This window comes from Eublepharis macularius, chromosome 4, assembly GCF_028583425.1.
Source record: "Eublepharis macularius isolate TG4126 chromosome 4, MPM_Emac_v1.0, whole genome shotgun sequence".
Taxonomy (NCBI): Eukaryota; Metazoa; Chordata; class Lepidosauria; order Squamata; family Eublepharidae; genus Eublepharis; species Eublepharis macularius.
In genome coordinates, this window is record NC_072793.1 from 152,664,250 (window position 1) to 152,689,602 (window position 25,353).

Below are 25,353 nucleotides of genomic sequence, written 5' to 3' on the forward strand. Positions count from 1 at the left end.
ACCTGGAAGTTGGCAGCCATACTTATACTGGTTCCCTTTTAGATTAGAACTGTCTCTTTCACATGGTGTGTGTGTGTGTGTGTGTGTCACACCTTCCATGTCATGAGGAAGATCTTGTGACTTTCAGTCAGACTGTCTGTATTTGGGGACAAGATACTACAGATATATCCTCCCAATGTACCCACAGAATCCTCTTGGGCATCCCACATTGTGGCACTCATAATCCCCTCAGTGAGACTGGCCTGTCACTTGTTCAGTCAGAGAACATTTCTGAGGCAGTTTAAAACTCATTCAGATGCTGTCACCTACATTCCTACATCCTGTCTTTGCGATTCCCCCCTTCATCTTTTATCAATATTATGACATGTATATCCCACCCTTCTCCTAAGGAACTATTCTGCAAAGAAAATTAATTTCTCTTCGCCTTCCCTGAAGCTCTCCTCACTGACCCTTAGGCACTATGTTTTCCTCTCATAGGTTTGGAGGTAGACTACATTGATTCAGTGGTGATGTGGAAAATATTTGGTACATGCTCAGAACACCTGTGTTTGATATCAACAGCAAAAGTAACCACATCTGTAGAGGAAAATGGTGGTTAAGAGAGAAAAACATTTTTTTAAAAAATTCCCAATTGAAACTGGGGGATGCCCCACTTATACATGACAGTTGATGAGCACCCATTCTATTCATTACTGTATGGCTCGTGGGATATAAAAGCAAGACAGAATCTATAAGCCAGGAAAGCTCCACTGAGTGGGTGCCTGATGAACATTTATCAAGGAGAAACAGGTCTTTGTTGGGAACCTGAAATTAAATCATCCACAAGCAAATCCTTAAAAGATCAAACATGGTTGGAATTTTTAAAATGACTGTGATAATGCATTCACTTGATCTCTATCATCCTATCAAGGCTCATGAAAAATTTACTAAGGTAAGACTCACAGAGAAACTAACTAGCGGATAGGAAATGATTTGTCTCAGGCATCTCCTTCTCTAAAATGCATTAAACTTTCCCATCTTCTTTCTCCATTTTTGGGGAGAGATGGTGGTTATATAAATCAACTTCTGCTGTCATGGAAAAGCAAGGCTGTGACCATAATTTTAAATACATTTGTTTAAAGCCTGCAGCCGCATCAAGGACAACGAGGCAATTTGCCTGCATCATCCTGAAGCCACAGCTCTGATGTGGCAGGAAGCAGGAGGCAGTGTCAAGGTAAACCTCATGCATCTGAAATCAGATATAGGGAGGCACAGGACAGCCCATGTCAGATGCTGGCACAGAGCCACAAAGGAGCCACCCAGCTTGCAATGCAGATTCTGGGGCACACTTCAGGCTGGATGGAGCAGATGCATATTAGCAAGTCACCAATCTAAAATAAATCCACAGATCTGTGCATACATAGTGGAGAAGAGAGACCCTTAAAATATTAGGGACCTCATCAGAAGATAGTTGGGATATTGGCCAAGGCTGTATCTGGGTGACATATCTAAGCTTTTCAAAGAATGAAATATAAGTGTAAATAAATAGCTGCCCCCTGAATTGTAGAGGGTGCCTACCTTAGCGGCAGATCACGTGTTTTGCATGCACGAGTCCCACATTCAATCTTCAGTGAAAGGACCTCAGGCAGAAAAGACTAGGTAAGATCTTCACCTAAGACTTTACTAAGCTGCTGCTGGGGTTAAGGACAGCACTGGGCTAATTGGATCAATGATCTGATTTCATATAAGGCAGGTTCATATGCTTATACATTACAAAAATTTTAATAATATATGAATACAATTTCTAAAAAGCCTCATATCAAGGATGTTACTGAACTGGGAGTGGGACTCTCAGTCAACATTACTACACTTTTTAAAAAGACAACCCCCCTCAGCCAACTAAGATAATGGTGCCTGAAAGACTGAGCTTCTGCAGCTGCAGTCTCTAAGACTTACAATCCTCTAGCAGGATGGGCTCTATTGCTCCTTGCCAGGGCTTTTTTTCAGCAGGAACGCAGTGGAATGGAGTTCCGGAACCTCTTGAAAATGGTCACATGGCTGGTGGCCCCACCCCCTGATCTCCAGACAGAGGGGAGTTTAGATTGCCCTCTGCTGAGCGGCACGGAGGGCAATCTAAACTCCCCTCTGTCTGGAGATCAGGGGGTGGGGCCACCAGCCATGTGACCGTTTTCTTCGAGGGCAACCCACTGAGTTCCACCACCACTTTTCCCAGAAAAAAAGCCCTGCTCCTTGCAACGTTTTCCTTCAAAGAAGGCTAGTTCAGAAGAAACATTGGTCAATAGCTCTTATGAGCAATAAATAGCATGATTCCTTTCTCCCCATTCCTACTGAAATCTCAGCCTTACCACACCTTTGGCAATGGAGGCATCCCATACATTAGGTGCCAGAATTGCAAAGGGTGCCAAAACAGGCTCAAGGCAGGGCTGTTGCTTAGATAAGCAACAGCCCTGGGCAGCACTACTGGCTCAGTGCTACCACCCAGGGACATCTCATGATCAGCTTGCCTGGCCTGCCTCCTCTTGCTTCCCAGCCCCGCTCACCTGTGGAGGGAGGAAGGAAAGCAGGTCTCTGCTTTCTTCTGTGTGCCCCTGACTGATGACTCTCCTAACCCACCAAAAACCCTTAGGCCAGCCCTGTTTGGTAATCCATTGAAAGCAAATCTGAGATTTTGCTAGGTAGAAGCACATTCAGAAAACCCGTTTGCAGGATTTGAAAATTTAACCCTAAGAGCTCCTCTTTTACATCAGTTGCCAAGAGATGGTTGCCAGTTTGACAGCAACCTCTTTTGGTTCTTCCATAAAATTTCATAGCCCTGTGACTAAAATCAGTGAGTCAATTCCTCTTTGATCAGGGTTGCTGTGACAGGGCAGCATCTAGCACAGCAAATTAAACACCCAGCCCTTAGTGGAGGAAGCAATCCTTGCTTCTCTGTTGCAAGGTTCCCCCCCCCCCGCTTTCCCCCTTCTCACTCTCCCATCTTTTCTTCACCGACTTCTTTGCAGCAGTTTTGCACTTGTGTATTTATGCACCTGTTGTAAAGGAGTTGGCAGGTGCCTTCCCACACTCTCAAGGAGTGACTATAATTAAGAAGTGCCAAATAGGGATCGTCTCCCACAACATATATATATATTTTCAAATCAAACAAGCATTCTCATCACACATTGAATCCTTTGACATGTGTGCACCTGAGCTCTGACATCACAATTTAAAAACAATGTTTGACAATGCCATTCATTTCCTCTTTATGAACCACAACCCACTGTCCCATGTCACTGTTTGCAGGATTTCATGTGATGGGTATTTTAGTTGATCTCATCAGGAATGCATGAGACAGCAAACAGTATCTTTAATGAAGGTGGAGTGGGAAGGAGAAACTAAAGGGGGATAATGTCAAGCTAAATCAAGCACCAAACTCAAATCTGCCTTCCAGTGCAGTAGCCCATTATTCTTAAAGGAAAAGGAGCTGCATCAGGAAGGGGGCACTCGGAAGGGCCTTCCAACTATGCCCTTGGTGTATGGTGCAGTCAGAAAAATGTACTCTGGTAATCGTGGATCCATCAGTGGGACATGATAAGAAAATATGGATGTGAGTTCTCTGATAATTGTTTCTGCCGCTATCTCCAGGCGTGACGGCCCTTGGGAAATTATTAAAGCAACCTATTATCACCCAAATGATCATGTACTGCCAGGATAAATCTGTGAATCCCAACTTTTTATCAAAAGAGACAGCAGGGTTGCTTGCATGGTATCAACCGGTTCTCTCCTCAGGAGACCCCCACTATTTCTGACAAATTTCACGCTTTAACTCGCCAGCTCTTTATTGCCTTTAACTGTGGCTACATGACAGCCTTCAGAATATTACATCTATCGCTAGAGTACACAGATATACACAGAGAGGAGGAGGGGAGAGTGCTGTGTGATCCCCTTCAGCTCCTGGCAGCAGGGATCCAGGCACTTTCATAGGCTGGGCACTTAACTTCAGCCAGTTCATTTTCTTTTTGCCACATGGAATAGATGAGGAAGACACAAGTTGTTTGTTGATAACCTACAGATGGATTTAGAGCGAATAAAGGGTGCAAAATTGTGACTTGCATGTCTGAATGCCTGTGTGTATATTGCCATATGGTAACGTAGAGGATAAGTCTCATGTCAAGGAAGCCCGAGGTGAGGGAATTCCAGTCAGCCACCAGGCAGAGCCCCCCAAGAAACTCTCACCTCCTTGTTGGCCTCCTAAATGACATCTTCTTTGGAACATAACACCATTTGTTACTGAAAAGCTAGGGGACTCTGGGGTACATTCTAAAGGGTAGAGTGGGAGAAGACTGTTTGCCTAGCAACGAGTCAATGTACTACTTAGCCATTTTTGGATTGAGGAGATGGGCAGTTGTTAGGGTTACTACTAGGCAACTGTTTGGCGTGCTTGCAACTAGTTTCTAGGCAACTGTTAGGGGTGCCTTCTCTTCCTTCCTTTATACAACCCAGTATGTTACAGAAAGAATTTGGCTAGGTGGAGGGAAATATCTTGGGCCCCCTGGAAGAGCTGGAAATTTTGCAAGAATATGCCTGGATCACCTGGCTGTTTTATGGTAACCTTGGGAAGAGATAAATGCAACCTGTATACTCTTCTCTGACTAGGGGAGGAATCTAACTCTGAGGCAAGAAGCAATATGAAGCTCTGAATATAGCTTGTTCAGTTTCACCCTGCTGTTGGCAGCTCTAAATACCTGGAAAAAACTTGCAAAGAGTTCTTTTACCAGGGAGCCACCAGCTCCATCAAAGCCAATCCCAAGCTTCCACAGCCACCATTCAGAACACTCTAACTCCCAATAGCAGTGACTCTGTTGTATGCCAGAGCTTCTGAATGAAGAGATCCCATCATGCTTTGCCCGGGTCAGAAGTCACTCCTTTTACCAAGACATGCAGCCTTTGATCCTTGCTGTGAGAACAGAGTCAGGATTTCTCTGCCCTTGGACCAGGCAGACGGATGGACAGGGATGCTATGAAGCTCTGCTACAGCAATGGTGGCTGTTCTTCTAAGGAAGCTCCTTAAAGCAATCTATTTCTCTCTCCCTCACTCCTAGACTTGAAGGCATTGGGGTACATAGCAGAACAACTGGACTTAGTGGTTGATGCTTGGAGTCACTGGGCACTGGAAATGGGAAAATAAGTGCCTGCAGGTGCCTTAGAGGAGAGTTAGGATACTGGTCCCAACATGGATGCGGAATGTGAGATAGCCTTTGCAAAGGTTTGTGGGTTCCAGACCTTGGAAGTAGCAAACAGGAGAACCAAACCTGCAGTTTGGAAAACCCTTAACAGGTTCTGGATCTGACATTCTGGGGGCATACACCCATGTCTGTACAGCAAAGAGATGTGAAAGACTCATGCTAATTCCAGCCCTTTCCAAAGCCAGTGATTTCTACAGATGTACCAACTAGAAATGCCTTCCGGGCCCTCCCCCTCCCCGCCCATCCACAGCAGACACGAGAGCTTGTTCTTGCTCACCAGTACTTAGCCAAGAACAAAGAGGGGAGTTGCAGTGATTAGGCCTCCTTTGAGCTGTAGGGACTCAATGGCCCTGTATCTAGGGAGCTTGTTTGACAGCCGTACAAGCCATGTGCTGTGAATTTGTGTCCACAACTCCCAATGACTTTTTTTTTTAAAAAAAATCAATTTTAAGGCACACGTGGAGGCTGAATTGGATTAGGACTGCAATGTGTAGGGACAGAAGCTTTAAGCTTCTCTCCCCTGCCATTTTATTGATCTGAAATGCACTCAGGGAGCTGCTATTTGTCCCTTTGGCCTAAACTTATGTGTACCCATAATTTTAGCCCAGCAAGGCAAACCACAGCTTCCCAGGGCCATTTCTGGTCAGAGAAATGGTGTGGGGAAGAAGCTTAAAGCCTTCCTCCCCACACACTATGGTCCTAATCCAAAGCAGTCCCCAGTGGACCTTCAAAGTGTGTTTTTAAAAAATCACTGGGAGCTGCAAACAAAGAACTCCCAGCACATAGCTAGTTTGGCCTGGAGTGGATATCGAGCACAACTGTTGGCACTATATAAACATTAAATAGTAGCAGTAATAGTAGTGGGCCTTCGTGTAGTGATATGGCCAACATCTTGGGTGAGAAAGCCCTGAGCCTTCACCTTTTACCTCAGACAGGTGGTTTCAGCATTAGCTACAGGAGGCCCCTACCCACTAGGGACCTTTGTGAGGAATCAGTATCACACCCTACACTGAAACTGTTAGGGTTTCATTGAGATGTTTATGGCTGGCCCTCACTCCTTGGTAAGACATTGCTTACCCTCACTTCTCTTTAGTGGCTTCAACTGATGGATTAGCACCGTTTCTGTAGTTTCTTGTGACCATGATGAGGGCTCAGCCTCTGCCCTTTGTTTTTCAGTGTTTGGTACCCACTATTCACCAGTGTGGATAAGGGCAGTGATTAGTACACACACCCAAACTCTTCTGGAAGCCATTTTGAGGGCTCAGCGACTGCACCTCACTCCTTAGTGGCCTCAGTCAGGCAGTGCTCAGCCCCATCGCTACCTCGTGGCCGGCCCTTGCAGCTCTTGCGTGGTGGCTCCACCCAGGAGTTGTGGATGACTGTGCCACCAGGGGCAGGGTCCACCTGCAGGGCAGACACCACCCGCTTCTTCAGCTTGCTGCGGAGTACATTGCGCAGTTTCTGGCGGGTGAAGGCATAGAGGAGAGGGTGGAAGATGGTGGTGCCATAGGCCATGGCCAAGAAGCAGATTCGCAGCTTGCCCAGCAAAGGGCTGGGCCCCAGGCACAGGATGAGTAGGTTGGCAATGGAAAGTGGTGCCCAACACAAAAGGAAGGTTGAGATTATGAGAAGAGACATGCGGAAAACACGCCGCTGGCGCTCCCTCCGGTCACGGTGACGCTTCACTGCTCGCCGCAGTGCGATGATCACAGAGACTGAGGCCTGCACCCCCATGGGTGGTGGCGTAGGAAGGGCAGGCACTGGCTGAGAAAGCCGCTTGGCCTCTCCTCCACTGGCAAGGCTACAGCTTGGCTCTGCTGATTTCCGCCGTTTCCTTTTCTTGGTCTTGCGGCGCTGGCTGCGCTTGAAGGTGCTGCCAATACTGATGTTGAGAGCCTGCAGGATCTTGGCATAGGTTACTAGCATGACAGCCACAGCAGCAAAGAAAGTGGGGATCTGGATAGCCAAGTGGTAGGAGGTACCGAGTTCGGCATGGAACTCCTTTGGGCCGACACAGAGCACCGTGCGGTTTTGCCACTGGCTAGCATGGCCGAATTCTCCCTCCAGGAAAGGTATAAAGAAGACTGCCAGGGATAGCATCCAGACACCAGCCAGGAGCAGGATGGCACGGGCTGGCGTCAACACACGCTGTGCTGGCCGTACAGAGATGTCATAGCGGTCCAGGCTGATCACCAGCACATTAGTGGCCGTTGCCACACTGCTGAAGGTGATACAAGCCTCATGGAAGCAGCAAAGCAAAGTGGCAGCACGATCTGGGGGCACCAACACGACGACCATCGAGAGCGGTGCACACACCACACAGATTAGTACATCCAGCACATGCAGGTTCATGGTCACCATGTTGCTGACTGAGTCAACCAAGCCAGCTTGCAGGCAATAGAGGACCAGTACCGTCAGGTTGCTGCTCACACCTAACACAATTTCCAACATTAGGAAGCCCGTCAGTGAGACCTGGAAGCCCAATGGGTAGGGTAGGGTCCAGCTGGGGTCAGGGGTCACCCCGTCTGTTGTCTCCAGGACAGTGTCGAACATGGGACTCTCCATGGCTGAGGAGGTAGGGAAGCTGTGAGCATAGTCCTTGCACTGGGCTAGGGGTCACAGGCAGCTCTCTCACCTGTGGGGAGAGAGATACGATTAGGAACCATTTTAGCAACACCAGACTTTGCACCTGTACTGGTCTGGAATGGGGTATGCACAAGGGGTTCAGTGGAACTCTAAGGTATGCTTTTCACTCCATAAAAATCTCCATCGATGTCCCATCCATCACCTGAACAATATCAGGAAAAAAGAATTACTTGGGAGTATCAGCTCAAACCCCATGTAAAAAAGGCAAGCAAAAAAGGTCATACACTTAAAGATACTAGGGAAGTCTTAACATTAGGTGAAAAATCACTGGAATTGCCACATAAAGGAAGAAAAATACAATCTATGCATTTTGTTCCACAAAAAAATTCAAGAGATGTTCTCTCTCCTTTGGTTGGTTGGAGTATACTTATAAAAATAAGTAAATGCACAGCCATTGCAAGTACTTTTTAGCTTGAAGGAAATGTTTTCCCTGTAAATCAAGAACATATTAGCCCACCTTTCAAAGGAAGGAATGTTTGGGGGTGCAAGAACATGACCAATGGCCAAAAGCCTAATTGTAATGTCCCTTCCTCCCCTTGCAGAGCAGCCAAGGCCTTCATATTCAAACACAAACTCAATGCCCCTGAAAGCAAACAGTCTCAGGAGTTGCAATTCTCTGCATATGCGGAGAAGCAAACCCTTAAAGAAGATTTAGGAGGAGGAAGTGTGAGAGAGAAAAACAACAAGTCTGCAGAGAAGTGAAAGAATTCAGACAGATTTTGACCGGTGCAGGGAGGAAAATTTGTCCTCTGATCCCTGCAAAGTGCTCTTGTGGGTGGGGGAGGTCACTGTACAGTGTATGGTACTAACATTACTCAGAATGGGCACAGAGCCAGCCCCCCTTCTCTCCTTGCATTCAAATGTCCACAAATCAGGAAATTTAGCAGGGCTAGAGAAGACTTTAATACTGTTTTTCAAACTATTTACCAAACCCAGGGGCCAAGAACGTGTGGACATTTAACTCCCAATGGTTGTTTTTTTTAAGGGACAAGCAGCTGAGGAAAGGGGAGGCAGGCTGTGCTTAACTCTACCTCTATTCCCCCCAGCTATTCCTCTCCATCCAAGTTCCAGACATTTTTATAAAAGTGACAGGTGAGGGAAGGGTTAAGTACTCCCTTGTCCCTTACTCCTGAAACTGCTTTAAACCAGGAAGAATGTCAGAGATAAAGGTGGGGGAAAGAACAAATGATGAATAAAGCCAGCCACAATATGAAAGACATAAAACATGGATACAAATGGATGCACCGTTTGTGATAACTCATTGTGCGACCATCGATCATTGCTGTTCCAGAACAGAAGGGAAAAGACAAAGCGCAACACAAGGGAAAAATTAACACAAACTGAGGAAAATGACTATCAGCACCAACTCCCTCTGGTAACCATAGAATCAAAGTGAGCCAAAAATAATCCCTATCAAAACTCCACATCCCAGGACAAAAAAGGCCTAAAAACTATTGAACTTAGGGGGAGCAGGGCAGACATGAATCCATCTCAGAAATTGAAACCAAGAATCAAAACAACTCAAGAGAAAGTCAGACTTTTCCATTTAATAAATTTTAACCCACCTTTCTTCCAAATAGCCCAGGGTGGCATACATCATTCTTCTTTCCCTATTTTACAACAGACTTGTGAGCTGGTAAGTATGACTGGCTCAAGGTCACCCAGACAACCTTTTCAGAGTGGGGATTTGAACCCAGGGCTCTCAGTCTGATACACTGGTTAATTTATTTGTTGACTTCATTTGTCCTGTGCCTTTATCTCCAATGGAGGCCTAAAACAGCTTACGTTAATAATAATAACTGCACTTATATAATCTTCTAGAGAGATTGGTGCCTTGCTCAGAGCGGTGAACACATTAGTGTTATTATTATCCCCACAATGCAGCTAGGGCACTGAGGCTGAGAGGAGTGGCTTTCCCAAGGCCACCTACTGAGCTCATGGCAATAGTGGGATTTGAACCAGTAGAGTGCTGATTTACAGCCAACTACTTTACCACTGTGCTGCAGCAGATATACTGTACTATGTTGTTCTCTAGTCCATTTTATCCTTACAACACCCCTGTGAGGTAGGTTAGACCAGCTTGTACAGTTTAAGATGTACTCAGATGGGCACGAACTGAAATACGAACCAAAATTAAGCATGAACCAGGCTGGTTCGTGGTTCGCCAACCAGCGGTTCATCAGATCCCATTTCTGATGATCCGCCACGAACTTTAGGCTGGTTCGTTTTTTGGTTCATCACTGCAGACAGCCTGGTGCCAATCCATCAGTTTCCTTGGCAACAGGGGATGGACTTCCTACAGACCTTCTGCTGACCCGGAAGTGAACTTCTGCTGGCTCGGAAGTGGCCTTCTGCTGACCCAGAAGTGATGATTTTCTGACCCGGATATGATGTTTTCATGAACCAAACGAACCGGTTCGCGAACCAGGGGCAGGTTCGTGAAAGTTCGTGGTTCGTGAAATTTGATGAACCACAAACTGCATGGTTCGGGTTTTTTCCGGTTTGTGCCCATCTCTACTCAGGAGTTGGGCTCAGACTTTGGGATGCAGAGCTCATGAATGACGAATGTGGCAAATCAACAGCTTGCCAGCATATAAACAGCATTCCTGCAACTGCAGTCCTAGGCATGCGAGCATCATCATCAGTAGATGCAGGTCTTGTCCCTACACACTCTCATGCTGAGCTGCCTCCTCTGCCCACCTAGACCAACACTCCAATCACATTTGTTGCATCCCAAGATCTCTGCTACTATTGCCAGTCTCGAGTTCAGCCCCATAACACCTCGCCATCTTGCCAATGGGAAAGGGAGAAAGAATTTTTTTAATGTGTTAGATTGTGAGTCACCTGCAGGAAACTTGGCAGCTACCTCCAGTCGAAGTGCCTTCTCAGTATACTTCTGGGTGCTGCTTGCTTAGAAGCAGAATCTGGTAGAAACCTCTCAATAGGGCCAGTCCTGTCCCAGCCAAGTTTGCCGGCCTGTTCCACAGTCTAGCATGTGTGCTGTGGTTGTAAGATATTTGGGTATTCCAGAATTCAGTTAAGGAGGTTTTTCTTTTCTCTTTGACACAGAATCAGCTCTTGCTGCCAATGCCTTTGTAATCTCCAGGACTGATTACTGCAACCAGGGGTGAAAGTAAGCTGGCACAAGCTGCTACAGAGTACCAGCAAGAAGGGGACCAAAGTGATGTCTCCAATCTTTTGCTTTGATTTCCCAAGAAAAACAGTACTAATAAGAAATGTAAGTTACTTTCAACCAGTGCCTTTTTTTTCCTTAAAAAAAAAAAAGAGGCGCTGGCACTCATGGTTTTCCTTGCCTTGAGGGCCCAAGCTCACCAGCTGAAAGAGGCACTAGTACTGCAAAAAGAGGTACTGGTACTGTGTTCTGGTGTGTACTACCAGAAAAAAAGCCCTGCTTTCTAATCCTGACTACAATGCATTTTATGTATAGCTGCCCAGGAAAAATGTTCGGAAGCCTCAGCTGATGCAGAATACAGCTGTTGGCTTCCTAAAAAGGAGGAAATCACCAGGAACATTTGCACTTAAACATCAGCACTGGCTGCCAGCACCCTTTTAGGCACAGTTCAGGATGTGGGAAACAATCTATGAGAAATGATTTGGGTATAATAGTCAAACTACAGGATCACAGAATTGGATAATGGAGATCTTACTACTCTGTATCACTTCAGACTTTTGATAGAAGATTCCATCTTTTAAATGCTTCCCAATTTTTTTTAAAAAAAATGGGTGTGAAGGAAGAGAGCACCTGGCAGATAATCTCTCACTCACAGTCGGAATTAATACAGTATAGCAAGAACTGTATTAGGTGATTGTGCTGATAGTATAACTGAGGTCTGATATATCTTAAGGCATACCTCTTCTTGGAGAAGTCCATGAAATATTTAAAAAAGGGGTCCCTGGTATGGTGCCCATGGGCACCGTGGCACATGCAGACACCTTTTCTGGGGCTTTTCCCCAGCAAGGCTTCTTATTAGCCATTAGAGATTTGACTGGCTGTGATGATGTTTTACAATGTTGCATTGGCAGCAGCTGCCACCACGGCACAAAGATCTTCACTGTCACTGTGTGACTGGAGGTAAGCTGGGGCAGCCATTTTGTGGCTAGCAATACCTCCTGCAACAGCCATTTTGTGGCTGTGCCCAGCATGCTGTGTCAGAATTCCTAAGATGGCCACAGGCTCCAAAAGGTTTGGGACCCCTGCTTTAAAATATAGAAGAGCTAATTTTAACTGTGGCCAGCTACAGCACCTTGTTGGGCTCCTCAGTTACGGAATTATCCCACTCCCTATGCCTCAGCAGAGACCTATCTGAATCCAAATCTTTAGGTCTTTTGAAAACACCACACTTATTCTACACATAGTTAAGCACCTAAGAGCCAGTTTGTTTTTTTAAAAAATCACTTTCTATTTATTAAAGATGTTGAATGTTTATCTATGTTTGGCAAGTGTTTTGAGCTCCTAGGAAAAAGTATAGCAAAAATGTAAATTGTTAAAGTAAATAAATGTCACATTCATCCTCAAAACTATATTGCGTGGTTGGTCACACTGAATGACTGAAATATGCATCTGCCCAAAGACACAGAACGAAGGGAACATCTGTTTCCTTACTATGTTCCCTGCTTTGTTAAGTCACATTGCAGTCTGTACCTTCCTTCAGAGGAGTCCAGACTGACACTGAGCCGAACCACCAATTACAAAACTCTCTAGATAGCTAGCCTAGCTGCAGCATTTGGTAACCTTCTGCAGAAAGGTCAAAACATTACTATACCAAAAGGATTATGGAACTGGATTATCTTTTTAACCAGTCTGTGATTTTAATTATTATAAAATACTGTTGATCATTCTATCAAATTCTAAACGAGGCCTGAGAGTGTGGATCAAAAAATTCACACAATGGGACCAGATATAGATATGGGAGATTTTTGCAACAACAAAAAAATCTGAAAAAGTTTTTTCAAAATACAAAATAATAGAAGCAACATCTATATCTGTAAGACATGAATGCCTATTGAGATCTTGCGGGGATATGTTCTGAGATACTGTTAACCATTTGGTGGTTGCTGGGCAGCCACAATATTCCAAGCTTCAGTTTCTGTCAGTCTGACGTGGTGGTGGAGAGAGACTGAAAAAGGTAAAGGATGGGAGGAAGGGAAGGATGAAGGGAAAGGGGGAGAAAGAGAAACTGGACACAAGGTGAATATGAAAAGGTAGGCAGGTGTGTGGGAGATAATTAAAGAGAAGAGGCTGCCAGGCTGAGGGAAGGAAAGTAAGCTGAATGGGGAGGGCAAATAAAGATAGTTAGGTTGGTGGGCAGGAGAAAGGGAGAGAGGAAAGCAGGGAAAGGGAAAAGGTTATGTAGGTTGCTAGGGGAGGGAAAGAAGAAATAGTGTGGGAGGAGGATAAAGGGAGAAAATGAGGTGCTCCCCATGAGTCCTTGCAGGTCCCCCACTTCTTTTTTAATGACTACTTTCATTGTTTTGCCTGTTATTAACATAACTTACCGAGAAACCCTAAATTCAGTTTGGTTCAAGAGCACCACCAAAGTATTGGGAATTTGGGGTTTACATGATAACTCTCTTATGCATTACATGTCGTTAGAGTAGGATGATCAATTTGGGAATTCTCTGATTGGTGATAGTAGCCTCTGACGTCAGAGATGGATCGTTACCTGGGATTAGCTAAATCAGTGAGTTCATTTTACAGAGGAGGCTGGCTTAGATCAGACTCAGAGCAGAACCACAAGTTACAAAAGGCACAGATTGGACACTTGTCAGCTTCCCTCAAGTTTTGATGGGAAATGTAGGCAGCTTGGCGGAATGTTGGACAAGTGACAGTTGGAATGTCCATTGGACAGCAGTCAGAGAGCCAAGCTGCAAGACTAGGATGCCTACATTTCCCATCAAAACTTGAGGGAAGCAGACAAGTGTCCAATCTGTGCCTTTTGTCACTTGTGGTTCTGCTCTCTGTTAGGACAGATTCCATTGCCTACGTATATCTGGGAGCATGGAACTTTCCTTGAGCCCCAGTTTGGAACAGCATGGCATTCAGAGACCCTAAAATCAGAAGACAGGGGTTAAAGACTCCTTCACTATCTTGGCACCACAAGGAACTCTGCACATGCTGTGAGGAATGTGCTATAACATAGGTTAAGTGTACTTAGCTGAGTTAGACCAACTTTATTTCTTTTATTGAGGCTGTGTGCCATGTGATAATGTGCTCTTTTGCTCCTTTCTTATCCATTTTTGAATCCAACCCCCATTTCACCCTTTTTTCTGTAATAAACCTTCTTTTTATAAAGCCATTCTTTTTTCCATTAGCTTCCTTTCATACAATATATTTTTCTGGGATATTTCTCTGAATTCTGTGTGTCAGATTGCAGAAGTGTGACATAGCTGCTATATTTTCCAAGGTTTCCACTTGGTTACTTTGTTATTTTCCTAGTACTGCACGGGAAGAGCACCTTCTCAGTGGGTCAGTCTTGATGTTCTCAGGAGGAACTTAGTGTGACAGCTGGGTACCAGGGTGTTTTGCAGGGAACCGTTGATTTAAGGGAGTTTCCCAGCAAGGAAACCCACCTTCCCCCATCCTTCCATAACACTTACCTTGGTCTTTCAAAACACTGAAAAGTGGGCTGCAAACTGAGTCAATGCATTCTTAGTTTTATTTATGGAAGTAAATCATAAAATCTTAAGAGTTGTAAGGAGTCTTATAGGCCATCAAGTCCAGCCTCTGTTCAAAGCAGGAAATCCAAAGCTCGAGCATTTCCAACAGATGGCTGCCCTGTCTCTGCTTGAAGATCTTCAGCAAGGAAGAGCCCACCTCGTGTGTGATCCATAAGCTAGTGCATGACTGAACTCAAGTCTTCGCTGCAATATTAGCTAATGGTACAGCAGCTTGCTTCAAAATCTAATCTGGTATCTGTCACTCACACTTTAATTCATGGTGACAGCTAAATGTGCTTTGTCTTTTTTTGGGGGGGGGGGAGTCACTTACCACAACTATGAGGAACATTTGCTCATTAACCACATAAAAACAACAGTGTTTGATTGGGTAAAAAGAATTTTATCAATCTGGATTGAACATTAAAGTCATACAGAAAGGAAAGGGAAGCACACAACATCCTCATAATCCAATCTCATGTTCAATGTACTAGAACGAAAGACTTCTTACCAGTAAAAGAGCAATACAGCACTGTGAAAGGTACAATGTTGGACAACACTCAGAGATCTGTGTTCAAATCTCTGCTCAGCCATGTATGCTCTGTGTGATCATTTTATCCTTTTCTGATGACTAATGCAGGGAGATGACACACACTGCAGGAAAGGAGAGGGATCACAACAGCAGGTTCCACAACTGACCCCCTCCCCCATTTAATAAGCTTTGTGTACTGCCACTTTGCCTGTTTAATCTAGAAACTTGGTTTTTCACAGGCACAAAAAACCAGTGTACATACAGTTCACGTATGCATGTATGAGATTGGATTATGAGGATGAACTATACACAGTCAGTCTATTGAACAGATATGGGGTGAGGTTTGCTGTTCAATTCCATTCCACCACCCTATGCATTTGCATCTGACTCTCTCCGTTTGTCATTTGAAAAGGGCTGTTCTCTTATCCTTGTGAAAATCATTCTGACAGTTCAAAGGGCTGCTGATCTTCAACCATAACAGGAGAACAAGACATATCTTAGGGGGATAAAGATAGCCAAAGAGTTTGCACATTAATTAGTGCTGGATATGTGATTTAAAATGTTACTTTAGCTCAGTGATTCCCCTCTTGTACTTTGGTGGCCAACTGGCCTTTCCTCACAAAAAGTTCCAATAAAGAAAGAATAAAATTAAATATTTGATATGAAGTTTCATAGCATGGCTACATCATCATCTACCCAAGATGAACTGCTGAGGATCTTACATTCTGTAATACTGAGACCCTACAGGTCAAGATTAAAAAGTGACTATGACAGACTGCAGTAGAGCCTGGAAGTGCTGTACAAACAGCTGAGGACTGTTACGGGTTAATTCTTCACAGAAACAGAGAGCTTTGAGTGACAGGCTACTCCAAGGAATCTGATCAGGTAGCATGACCTGAAAAGAGGAGCGTCTGTTTTGAGCCCTAGCTGAGAAGAATCGAGTGTGAACAGTTGGGAGACAAAGTCCTAACTGAAAGCAATTTAACACTGACAGGAGAACTGGGGAAAAGTTGGCAAGGTTTGGGAAGTAGATGCAGACTCTCATTTGGGCCAGAGAAAGAGGATAAATCTTCTGAGGAGACTTTCTACCCAGTTGAACAGGGAGGTAGCTCTGGGGAGTGAAAGGATCCTTGGTCGGGTGTAGTTGGAAACTGCCTTTGGAAACCTTAAGATTTAGTTTAAAAAAATGAAGGAAAGCACTGGTGTTTGAAGAGAAGGGGTTTGGGATACTAGAACCAGCAGGGTAACAGTATTTTTAAACCAAAATAGAAATGGAATTCTAAAAGAAAGTGTACTAGAGTGTTTGGGGAAAACATGGGAACAAAAGCCTTTAAACATAAGAATATAAGTATTTGTGAAGAGCATAAGAACTAAAGTCTATGCATATACTGATTTTACCTCAGAGATTACCTCAGATATTTTCAACCCCTGATTTCACCTGACCTTTCCCCTTTAAAATAAATAAAATAGTTATTTTTGAATTTTAAAAATGCCTCTGGTGCCATTCCTGCTGTTTAAGGACAAAAAAAAGGGAAAGAGGAGGAGGGAACATCATAGTGACCTTCCAGTGGAAAGCTGAAACAGTCAAAATTATAAAGAGGAAGGTTGACATTGTCTCTGATGGGAGTAGGCTAAGGAAGGCCAAACTGACTGTAATGATGGACCACTAGATTTCTTTCAGAAGTCGCAGAAGAATTGGTAGCTGTATCTCCTTTAGGGTGATTTACTACCATAAAGCCCTGACCTGGATGGCCCAGGCTAGCCTGATCTCATCAGATCTCGGAAGCTAAGCGGAGTTGGCCATGATTAGTATTTGGACGGGAGACCACCAAGGAAATCCAGGACTGCTGCACAGAGGTTGGCAATAGCAAAGCACCTATGTTCATCTCTTAGCTTGAAAACCTTATGGAGTCACCAAAAGTCAAGTGTGACTTAATGGCACATTCTACCACCACTCCACTAGTATGAAAACTAGTGAACCTAGTCCAGTTTGGGTCAATTTTAAAGGGGGAAAGTAGATGTGCCATTGCAACAGAGCAATCCTTTTATCAATGAAAGCTGTCCGTAGGGCTTGAAGATGCTAAAAGTACAATCCTAGGACTCGAGTCCGGTAGCACCTTAAAGACCAACAAGATTTCGAGAGTATAAACTTTTGAGAGTCAAGCTCCCTTTATCAGATACAAGTAGGAATGGTGATCCCTGAACCTTTATATTCCAGGCAGCAGGTGTGAGGGGTGTTGCATGAAGGAAGTCAGGGTGCAAAGGTACAATGCTAAGTAAAGTCAAACCCCTCTAAAGTGTAACTGTTTAGGATTGCATTGTAAGTCTCCTATGTTGCCTTGTCTTGAAGCCTGGGTGTGGAGAGACTGCACCTTTGCATAACAACATAGTGATGTCAGCATGACATTTTGCCAGCTTAGCTGAAATGGAGGGGCTAGAATTTGGTAGCACTGCGCATGTGGGGCAGAAGGAGGGCAAGATTTAGTTGGTATTCTGAGTCTTCTCAGCCCAAGGTCCTGCACTTGACAATGGCAAAACATTATTGTAGAAGGCATGGTGTTACTTAAGCTACTCCCACTGAATTAAACAAAAAGCCAACAAAAATGACTGCTTCTCCACTGCCGCCCACTCCACCTATGTTGACATGATGGAATATCAAATTCCATCTAATTCTGCAGTGACACCAACTGCAGTATATAAAAGCCTGCCAGGATATCCATATTGCATACGGGAACAGTGACCACAGTAGTATTAAGTTCTGCATTTATGTTAATGGACAATTGCCCAAAATCTTCAACACAAACACAATTGGAATTTGGAAGAGGAAACTCCTCAGAAAAAAGATTAGTTGGTGGCGGGGGTGGGGAGGGAGATGAAAGGGAGAGTTAAGCACAATCTCCTCATAATGCTTGGATGGTATTTAAATCTGCAATAATAGATGCTCAAGTAGAACATATCCCACAGACTAAGAACAGTACTATCAATATGAAGAGCATCCCTATATAGTTAACCAGCAGAGTCTGGTTAACTACTAAAATAGAAGAGTTCAGTAGCACCTTTAAGACTAACCAACTTTACTGTAGCATAAGCTTTCGAGAATCACAGTTCTCTTCGTCAGATGCATCAGACGAAGAGAACTGTGATTCTCGAAAGCTTATGCTACAGTAAAGTTGGTTAGTCTTAAAGGTGCTACTGGACTCTTTTTTTGCTACTACAGACTAACACAACTAACTCCTCTGGATCCATGACGATGGTTAACTACTGTAACCCACCCTGAGCCCGTTCACAGGGAGGGAGGGACATAAATAAAGTAAGTAAGTAAGTAAGTCATATAAGGCATAAAGGTTTCCTTCTGAAAATAAAAGTCTTGCCTACACCTGTGAAAGAACAGGCTCGCAAGCCTCTTTTGTCCTTTATGGTTGGCCCTCATGAAGCTGGGAAACTCATGTGATTGTCCCAAGTCTCCAAGCTACAAGTGACACCTTACACAGGTTGGACACTTGTCAGCTTCCCTCAAGTTTTGATGGGAAATGTAGGCGTCCTGGTTTTACAGCTTGGCTCTCCATTACAGCTGCAAGACCAGGATGCCTACATTTCCCATCAAAACTTGAGGGAAGCTGACAAGTGTCCGACCTGTGTCAAGCGTCACTTGTAGCTTGGCTCTTGGAGACACTGCCCCTTCCCTTCCTCCCTGGGGGTGCCAAAAACAAATTGGTATCTACCCACTGCCACCAATGAAAATGAGAGTACCACAGCTCTGCAAATCAGAGTTATTGTGCTCCAAGGGTAGCAAGCTTATACACTGCCCCTTACCATTACCACATTTCAGGCAAGACCAAATAACTATGGTGTTTTTCCAGAAACCAGACTGAGAGCGTTCAAAATATAAGAAAGTTTAATAAGTAAATTAAAAGTCTACCCATGTTCTGTTTTTTTCCCCCAGGCTGAGCAAGGGAACAAATAAAAAGAGAAAACACACAGTCCCCTTTCCCTTGTTATCCTAGTGATTCTTATATAGGAAGCTAGCTTTTCTTGAAGTTGTAGTTGTTTAAAGTTCAGTGTTATCTTATTTCTCACAATTTCTTGTCCACTGCCCCTTTCACGTGGACAAGATGAAGCCCTGGTAAAAAGGTTAGTCCTGCATGGCATGTGCCCATCCATATGGCTGCCCCAAATAGAAGATTCTTCCTTATCTCTTGCGAATTTATAATCTATCTTGTCCCAGCTGGGGATCTTTTGGGTCTTTCTGCCCCAAAAGGAAGAGTTTACTTTCTAGCTACTTGGCTGTTAGCAGTCTCTGTCCTTTTGGATGTGAACTGGCAGCAGAGTGTGAGGCAGTAAGTCATTCTCCTGCTTCAGCCAGACTCATAATCAAGAATTTGAATGGTCTGTACTTGGAGCTTGATGGCTCCTACTACCTTCAGCAACCTCCTTTCTGCCAGCTACTCATCTGCAGCTGGGCTCCTGTACACGGACAAACAACTGTCCTTGATACTGATTGTACTAATCTCACACTCTGTAATCCACCTTGAGTGTCAGTGAGAAAGTTGGACTATAAATAAATAAATAAATAAATAAATAAAACTGAACGTTGGGAATGAAATCTTGGATGGAGGATCATTTCTTGGATGGGGGATCATTTCTCCACAAAGGAGAAGAAACACAGGCGGAACAAATCCAAGCCAATTGTAATACAAGCAGAATGAGAATTTGAGAAGCATACATACAAAATGGCAAGCAATTAGCATGAGAGTTAAACGGCTACTACCAACTGCACCATAACAATCCATGAAACTGAGATTGCTGAGTTGCCTTTGTGTCTTTGATGTTTTGCACTGTATGTATAGTAGGTCATAGTGATGTCAAGGGTGCTATTCTGGCACCACCATATATAGATTGGCTCCCTTCATGCATAAGGTGTCATCAGCATTGCACTTTTTTAAAAAAAAATTATTGGTGAGTTTATATTTCATGTTTAATACATACATTCCCACCATATCTAATTTACTCTAACCCCCACCCTTTCCTCCCCCCTCCTTATCGACTTCCAACAGCTTTCCAACCCTTAACCCTTATTACTTAACTTGACTTCACTTATATTCTTCTATAACACATATATCGTAATATCTCTTACTCTAAGCATATTCAAATTGTTTTATATATATACTATATTAAAATCACTAATCCACCAATGTATCCATTTTACTCTTCCTTGATTAAACTCTATATTCTAAGTAAGATTTGCTTAAACATAATACTAGCTTAGATTGTAATAATTAAATTCCCCCTTAATGGTAAAGTCGCTTATCTCTTCTATTTACAACATCACATTTTAATAGTTCTCAAACTGCCACAGTTCTCCCTTCACATCCCATTTTTTTCCTAAATATTGTTTCAATTTCCCCCAATCAGCAATAAATTGTCCTGGATCAAGATCTTTAAGTTTTCTTGTCATTTTGTCCATCTCCGCCATGTACAGCAATTTATAAATCCAATCTTCTATAGTTGGTATTTCTTGTATTTTCCATTTCTGTGCGTACAAAAGTCTTGCCGCTGTAGTCATATAAAATAACAATGTTCTGTACTGCACTGGAACACCTTCCATTCCCAAATTCAGTAGCAACAATTCTGGGTTCTTATTTATTTGGATTTGTAATATTTCATTAATTGCTTCAATTATATCTCCCCAGTATTGCTTAGCTACCTCACAAGTCCACCACATATGATATAGTGACAGCATTGCACTTTGTGATTGGTGACCATGAGTAGTATCACTATAAACTTTCATGGTATTACTATGTCCTCTGTTCCTTACAAAGCATACATATTGTTTTTCCTTTCATTTTCTATGTTGGGAAAGCACAGGATGCCAGCTTACTCCAAGGTTAATGGGCCACCGAGGGACTACAGGATGGCTCTATAAGTGTGCCAGAAGTGGCTTAAAAGCATATCCACTGTGATAAATGGACCTGGCATGAGCTAAGAAATAAACCAATTTCCTGTGGGTCAAGGAAAAGTTGGATGGGAGGCTAAAGCACAGGTGGCAAAACACACAGCTGACCTAGCATTCAACTTGCATATAAGATTGTTCATGAATAAGGTGAGCTGCAAGCTGGAATCACATCACAAGTGAGTAACCCAACATGTCCTCTGTTAAGACTGGTGTGTCTGTCTTCAGCCTATGCATCTCTCAGCCCATGTCATCCTCGAAACAGAAACTGCTATCTATTCTGTACAGGAGAGAGTTAAAAACACCAAGAGATGGCAAGACATGAAGAACAAGCTGTACGATACCTTCCCCACAGAGAAGGAGAGAGAGAGAGAGAGAGAGAGACTGAAAATGTTCAGTTATATATACCTGGGACTAATTATAAATGCCTCAGGAAACTTCAGAGGAGCCATCAATACATTAGAGGAGAAAGCTCTCTGAATGTTCTGCACATTGAAGAAACCACTAATTAGGTACCACCCCCTGCAAAATTCACACTGGAACTTTTCTCCTGACAGCCTCATTCAAATCCTTTTAGGAGAGTGAAAAAAAATTTAAAGACCAAAGCTGGCAAGTGACTACATTATTTGAGACTAAGTTCCCATAGATTAGCCTGTTAGCAGAAGTTCAGCAAGTATCGCTGTAGGTTAAGATTTTGAGGTACAATCACCACAGAGCAAAACAGGGACACCTCCTCCAGTGTTAACATGACCCACTCAGGGACTACTGATCAAAATGTTTGCCAAATCTCACACTGTGTCCTTACTCCAGATGTTCTTCAAGATTCTCAGAAATCTAGTCCAAATCCCTTCCCAGTGCAGGAGATCCAAAGCTAAAGCATGGTTGTCTAGCCTCTGTTTGAAGACTTCTAGGGAGGCAGAGCCCATCAATCCCCTAGCTTAGGAGTCCCTAACCTTTTTGAGAGCGGAACCACAAGTGACGCCTGACACAGGTTGGACACTTGTCAGCTTCTCTCCAGTTTTGATGGGGAATGTAGGCAGCTTGGCGGAATGTTGGACAAGTGACAGTTGAAAAGTCCATTGGACAGCAGTCAGAGAGTCAAGCTGCAAGACTAGGATGCCTACATTTTCCATCAAAACTTGAGGGAAGCTGACAAGTGTCCAACCTGTGTCAAGCGTCACTTGTGGTTCCGCTCTGAGTCTGTGGGTACCTTTGGAATTCTGACACAGTGTGGTGGAGCCAGCCACAAAATGGCCACCACAGTAGGTGGAGCCAGCCACAAAATGGCTACCCCAAGTTTATCTTCAATCACACAGTGAAGATCCTTGTCCTATGGTGGCAACTGCTGCCAAAGCAATGGTTTTAAAAATCTGCACAGCCAATCAAATCTCCAATGGCCAATTACAAGCCTATATGGGCAAATGCCCCACCCAATTTCTAAAAACATTTGGCAGGTACCAGGAAAGGTGTTCGTAGGCACCAAAGTGCCCACGGGCACTACATTGAGGACTAGGGTTGCCAGGTCCCCTTACCATCCTGGCAGGGAGGGCATGCTCACCTTGTCTTTGCCTGTATTGTGGCCTATTTGGGGCCCAAATCAGCCTACTGCAAAGTGCAGGAGAGCTCTCAGGACAGCGTGATGACATCAATTCTGGGAAGTGACATCACGCTGCCCTGGGAGCACACTGGGGAGGTCCATTCCTATGCCTCCCCCCCCCCCCACCAGCCAGGTGAGGGGGGGCAGAGGGGGGAATGGGGGATCCCCTTCCCCCATTAGGGGACCTGGGATCCCTATTGGGGACCCCTGCCCTAGCTAATTCAATCTATTGTCTAAGAGCTCTTATAGAAGATTCATTTAATATTCAGCTGAAATCCACCCTCCAGTAAATCAAACCCTTAAGATTTAATCTCCTCTTCCTCCTCCTGAAGCTAGCGTTTGTGGTGTTTGGTACTGGTCTTCCTTTAATCAAGGTACCTAAGTTATAGAATACATTCACCTTTCAAAGAAGAGCCTGCTAAATGTCCTCTCCCCCACCTTAGAGTTCTGTATGTTTTTCTTTGCATAAGAAAATATTCTGCTTCTGTTTGATCAGTTGTGGCATTTTGTTTTAGTAATTGCTTTATTGTTGAATTGTGCGCTGCTTTGCAAAAGGCAGAAAAGAAATATTTTTAAAAATGTGGATATTCTACTACCATTTCATGATGTGACGATATGGAGAGCTAGCATAGTGGAGTGGTTGGAATGTAGGGCTAGGATACAGGAAACCCAGTTTTCCCATAGTAGCTTGCTGGGTGCTCTGAGTCAGTTACACACTTTCAGCCTAACCTACCTCACAGGGTTGTTGTGAGGATAAAATAGAAAAGGGGAGAATATTCTCAGCCTACTTGGGAACCTACATAAATTTCTTCATGACATCTCCTATGACTACTACTATTTATCACCTAAATATTACCTTGCCATTTCAATTGGCAAAATAGCTCACAATCTGCACGTCATCAGTCATTCACATTTTGCAGAGGCAGAACTGAGACTGACTGGGCCAAAACCACAAGGCAAGGGCCTCGAGTAGAGATGGGAATGCTCCCAGTCCAACTCCCTAGTCACTAGCCAGCTGTACTACACGGCAGGAACAATGCAGGTTGATGTTTTACTCAAGAAAAAAATCTCACTGAGTTCTTCACAAAATGTGTGGGTTTTTTTGCTGAGGAATAAGAATAAGATTCCAGAATCTGAGAAAACGCTGTTGTAGGGGATACAGACTTGGGGGGATCTTCAGCCTTTAAGCTGTGCCTTAGAATATTGGTAAGGATTTTATTTTAGAGAAAGTATTAACACCATAGCCTAATGGAGCAATTCTATCTTTGGAGTATACCAATTAGTCAGGACAGGATTGCTACTGAGCACCATTGCACTGGGTGGAAAACAAATTATGCCAGTTTAGAAGCAACTTTATAATGGTGGGAGGCAAAGTGTGATTTAATTCTTACACTGGTGGTACTCTGACAGGGCATTAAAACAATAAAAGGAAGCAGCTTGAAGCAACTCAGAAAAATTCACTCACCTTCCAATTTATTTTTTAAAAATCCCTTAACCAGGTTTCTGAAGTATCAGGCAGGTGTCCTAAGGAAAATCTCCACGGGGCTCAGCAACTTACTCTTTATCTGACAAGATGGGTAGCTGTGTTAGTCTGTCTGTAGCAGCAGAAAAGAGCAAGAGTCCAGTACCATCTGAGGAAGAGAGCTGTGGCTCTCGAAAGCTTATGCTACAATAAAGTTGGTTAGTCTTAAAGGTGCTACTGGACTCTTTACTATTTTGCTACTACAGACTAACACGGCTAACTCCTCTGGATCTAGTACCATCTGAAGAAGCGAGCTGTGACTCATGAAAGCTCATACCCTGCCACAAATTGTGTTAGTCTTATAGGTGCTACTGGACTCTTGCTTTTATCTGACAAATGATCTTGTTTATTTACTTTATTTATACCCTGCCATTTCTCCCCAATGGGAACCTAAAGAAGGTCACATTCTTCTCCTCTCCTCCTTTATATCCTCACAACAACTGAAAGGTTGTGATTGTCCCAAGGCCACCCAGCAAGCTTCCATGGCAGAGCACGGATTTGAACCTGGGTCTCTCTGATACTAATCTGACACTCTAACCACTACACCACACCAGCTCTCCGCAATTTCCCTCTCACAAGGAACATAGTCTAAATATGTATTATACAGCAAAGGGATTGTCCACAACCCATCCCATCCCTCCTGTAATGTACTGGTGAAAGCAATGTGAACATGGCCTCCTTGGTTGGTGGATACCAACCTTTCTGTTCTACCAACCGCCACAGCTGGCCACCAAATGCTCAGCAATTATTTGTCTTTGACAGCCACAGCATGGGTGTGAGAGCAGAAGAAGGGAAACCTGCAGACAGACGGAGCTCCAGTGCAACATGCTACATTAATGCTGCACTCTTCCCTCACAGGTGAAGTTCCTCATATAGACAGCAGAACAGCTGCCATTGGGGAGCTCGGCTGAGATGTGTGGAATAAAAGAGCACCCAGCCAGTTGCAGCCACTCTCATGAATTCATTCAACAGCTCCTAATGAGCACCTGGTCACCGGACCGCTCTCTCTTGTGCTTGCTTATCCATTATTCATCACCACCCTCAGCTTCTCTTGTCCCCAACAGGGAGCCTGATAGCCATTCAATACACAACAGAAGCCAAGATGATCTGCACCCCTAGGGCCATGCAGAGCATGCAAGCGAGGCCTGCAGCAGCACTGACCAACAGGAAGTCAGCTGGGCCTGCGGGGTGGCCACTTTGACCTGC

General features: G+C 44.1%; 1 protein-coding gene across 1 annotated transcript; it reads right to left on the reverse strand.

The window, feature by feature from the left end:
* Window positions 1-6,500: 6,500 nt before the first annotated feature.
* On the reverse strand, window positions 6,501-7,793 carry LOC129329266 (G-protein coupled receptor 22-like). The gene has a single exon (XM_054978751.1). The coding sequence runs from the start codon at window positions 7,788-7,790 to the stop codon at window positions 6,501-6,503; it is 1,290 nt and encodes a 429-aa protein (XP_054834726.1). The 5' UTR covers window positions 7,791-7,793.
* Window positions 7,794-25,353: the final 17,560 nt, after the last annotated feature.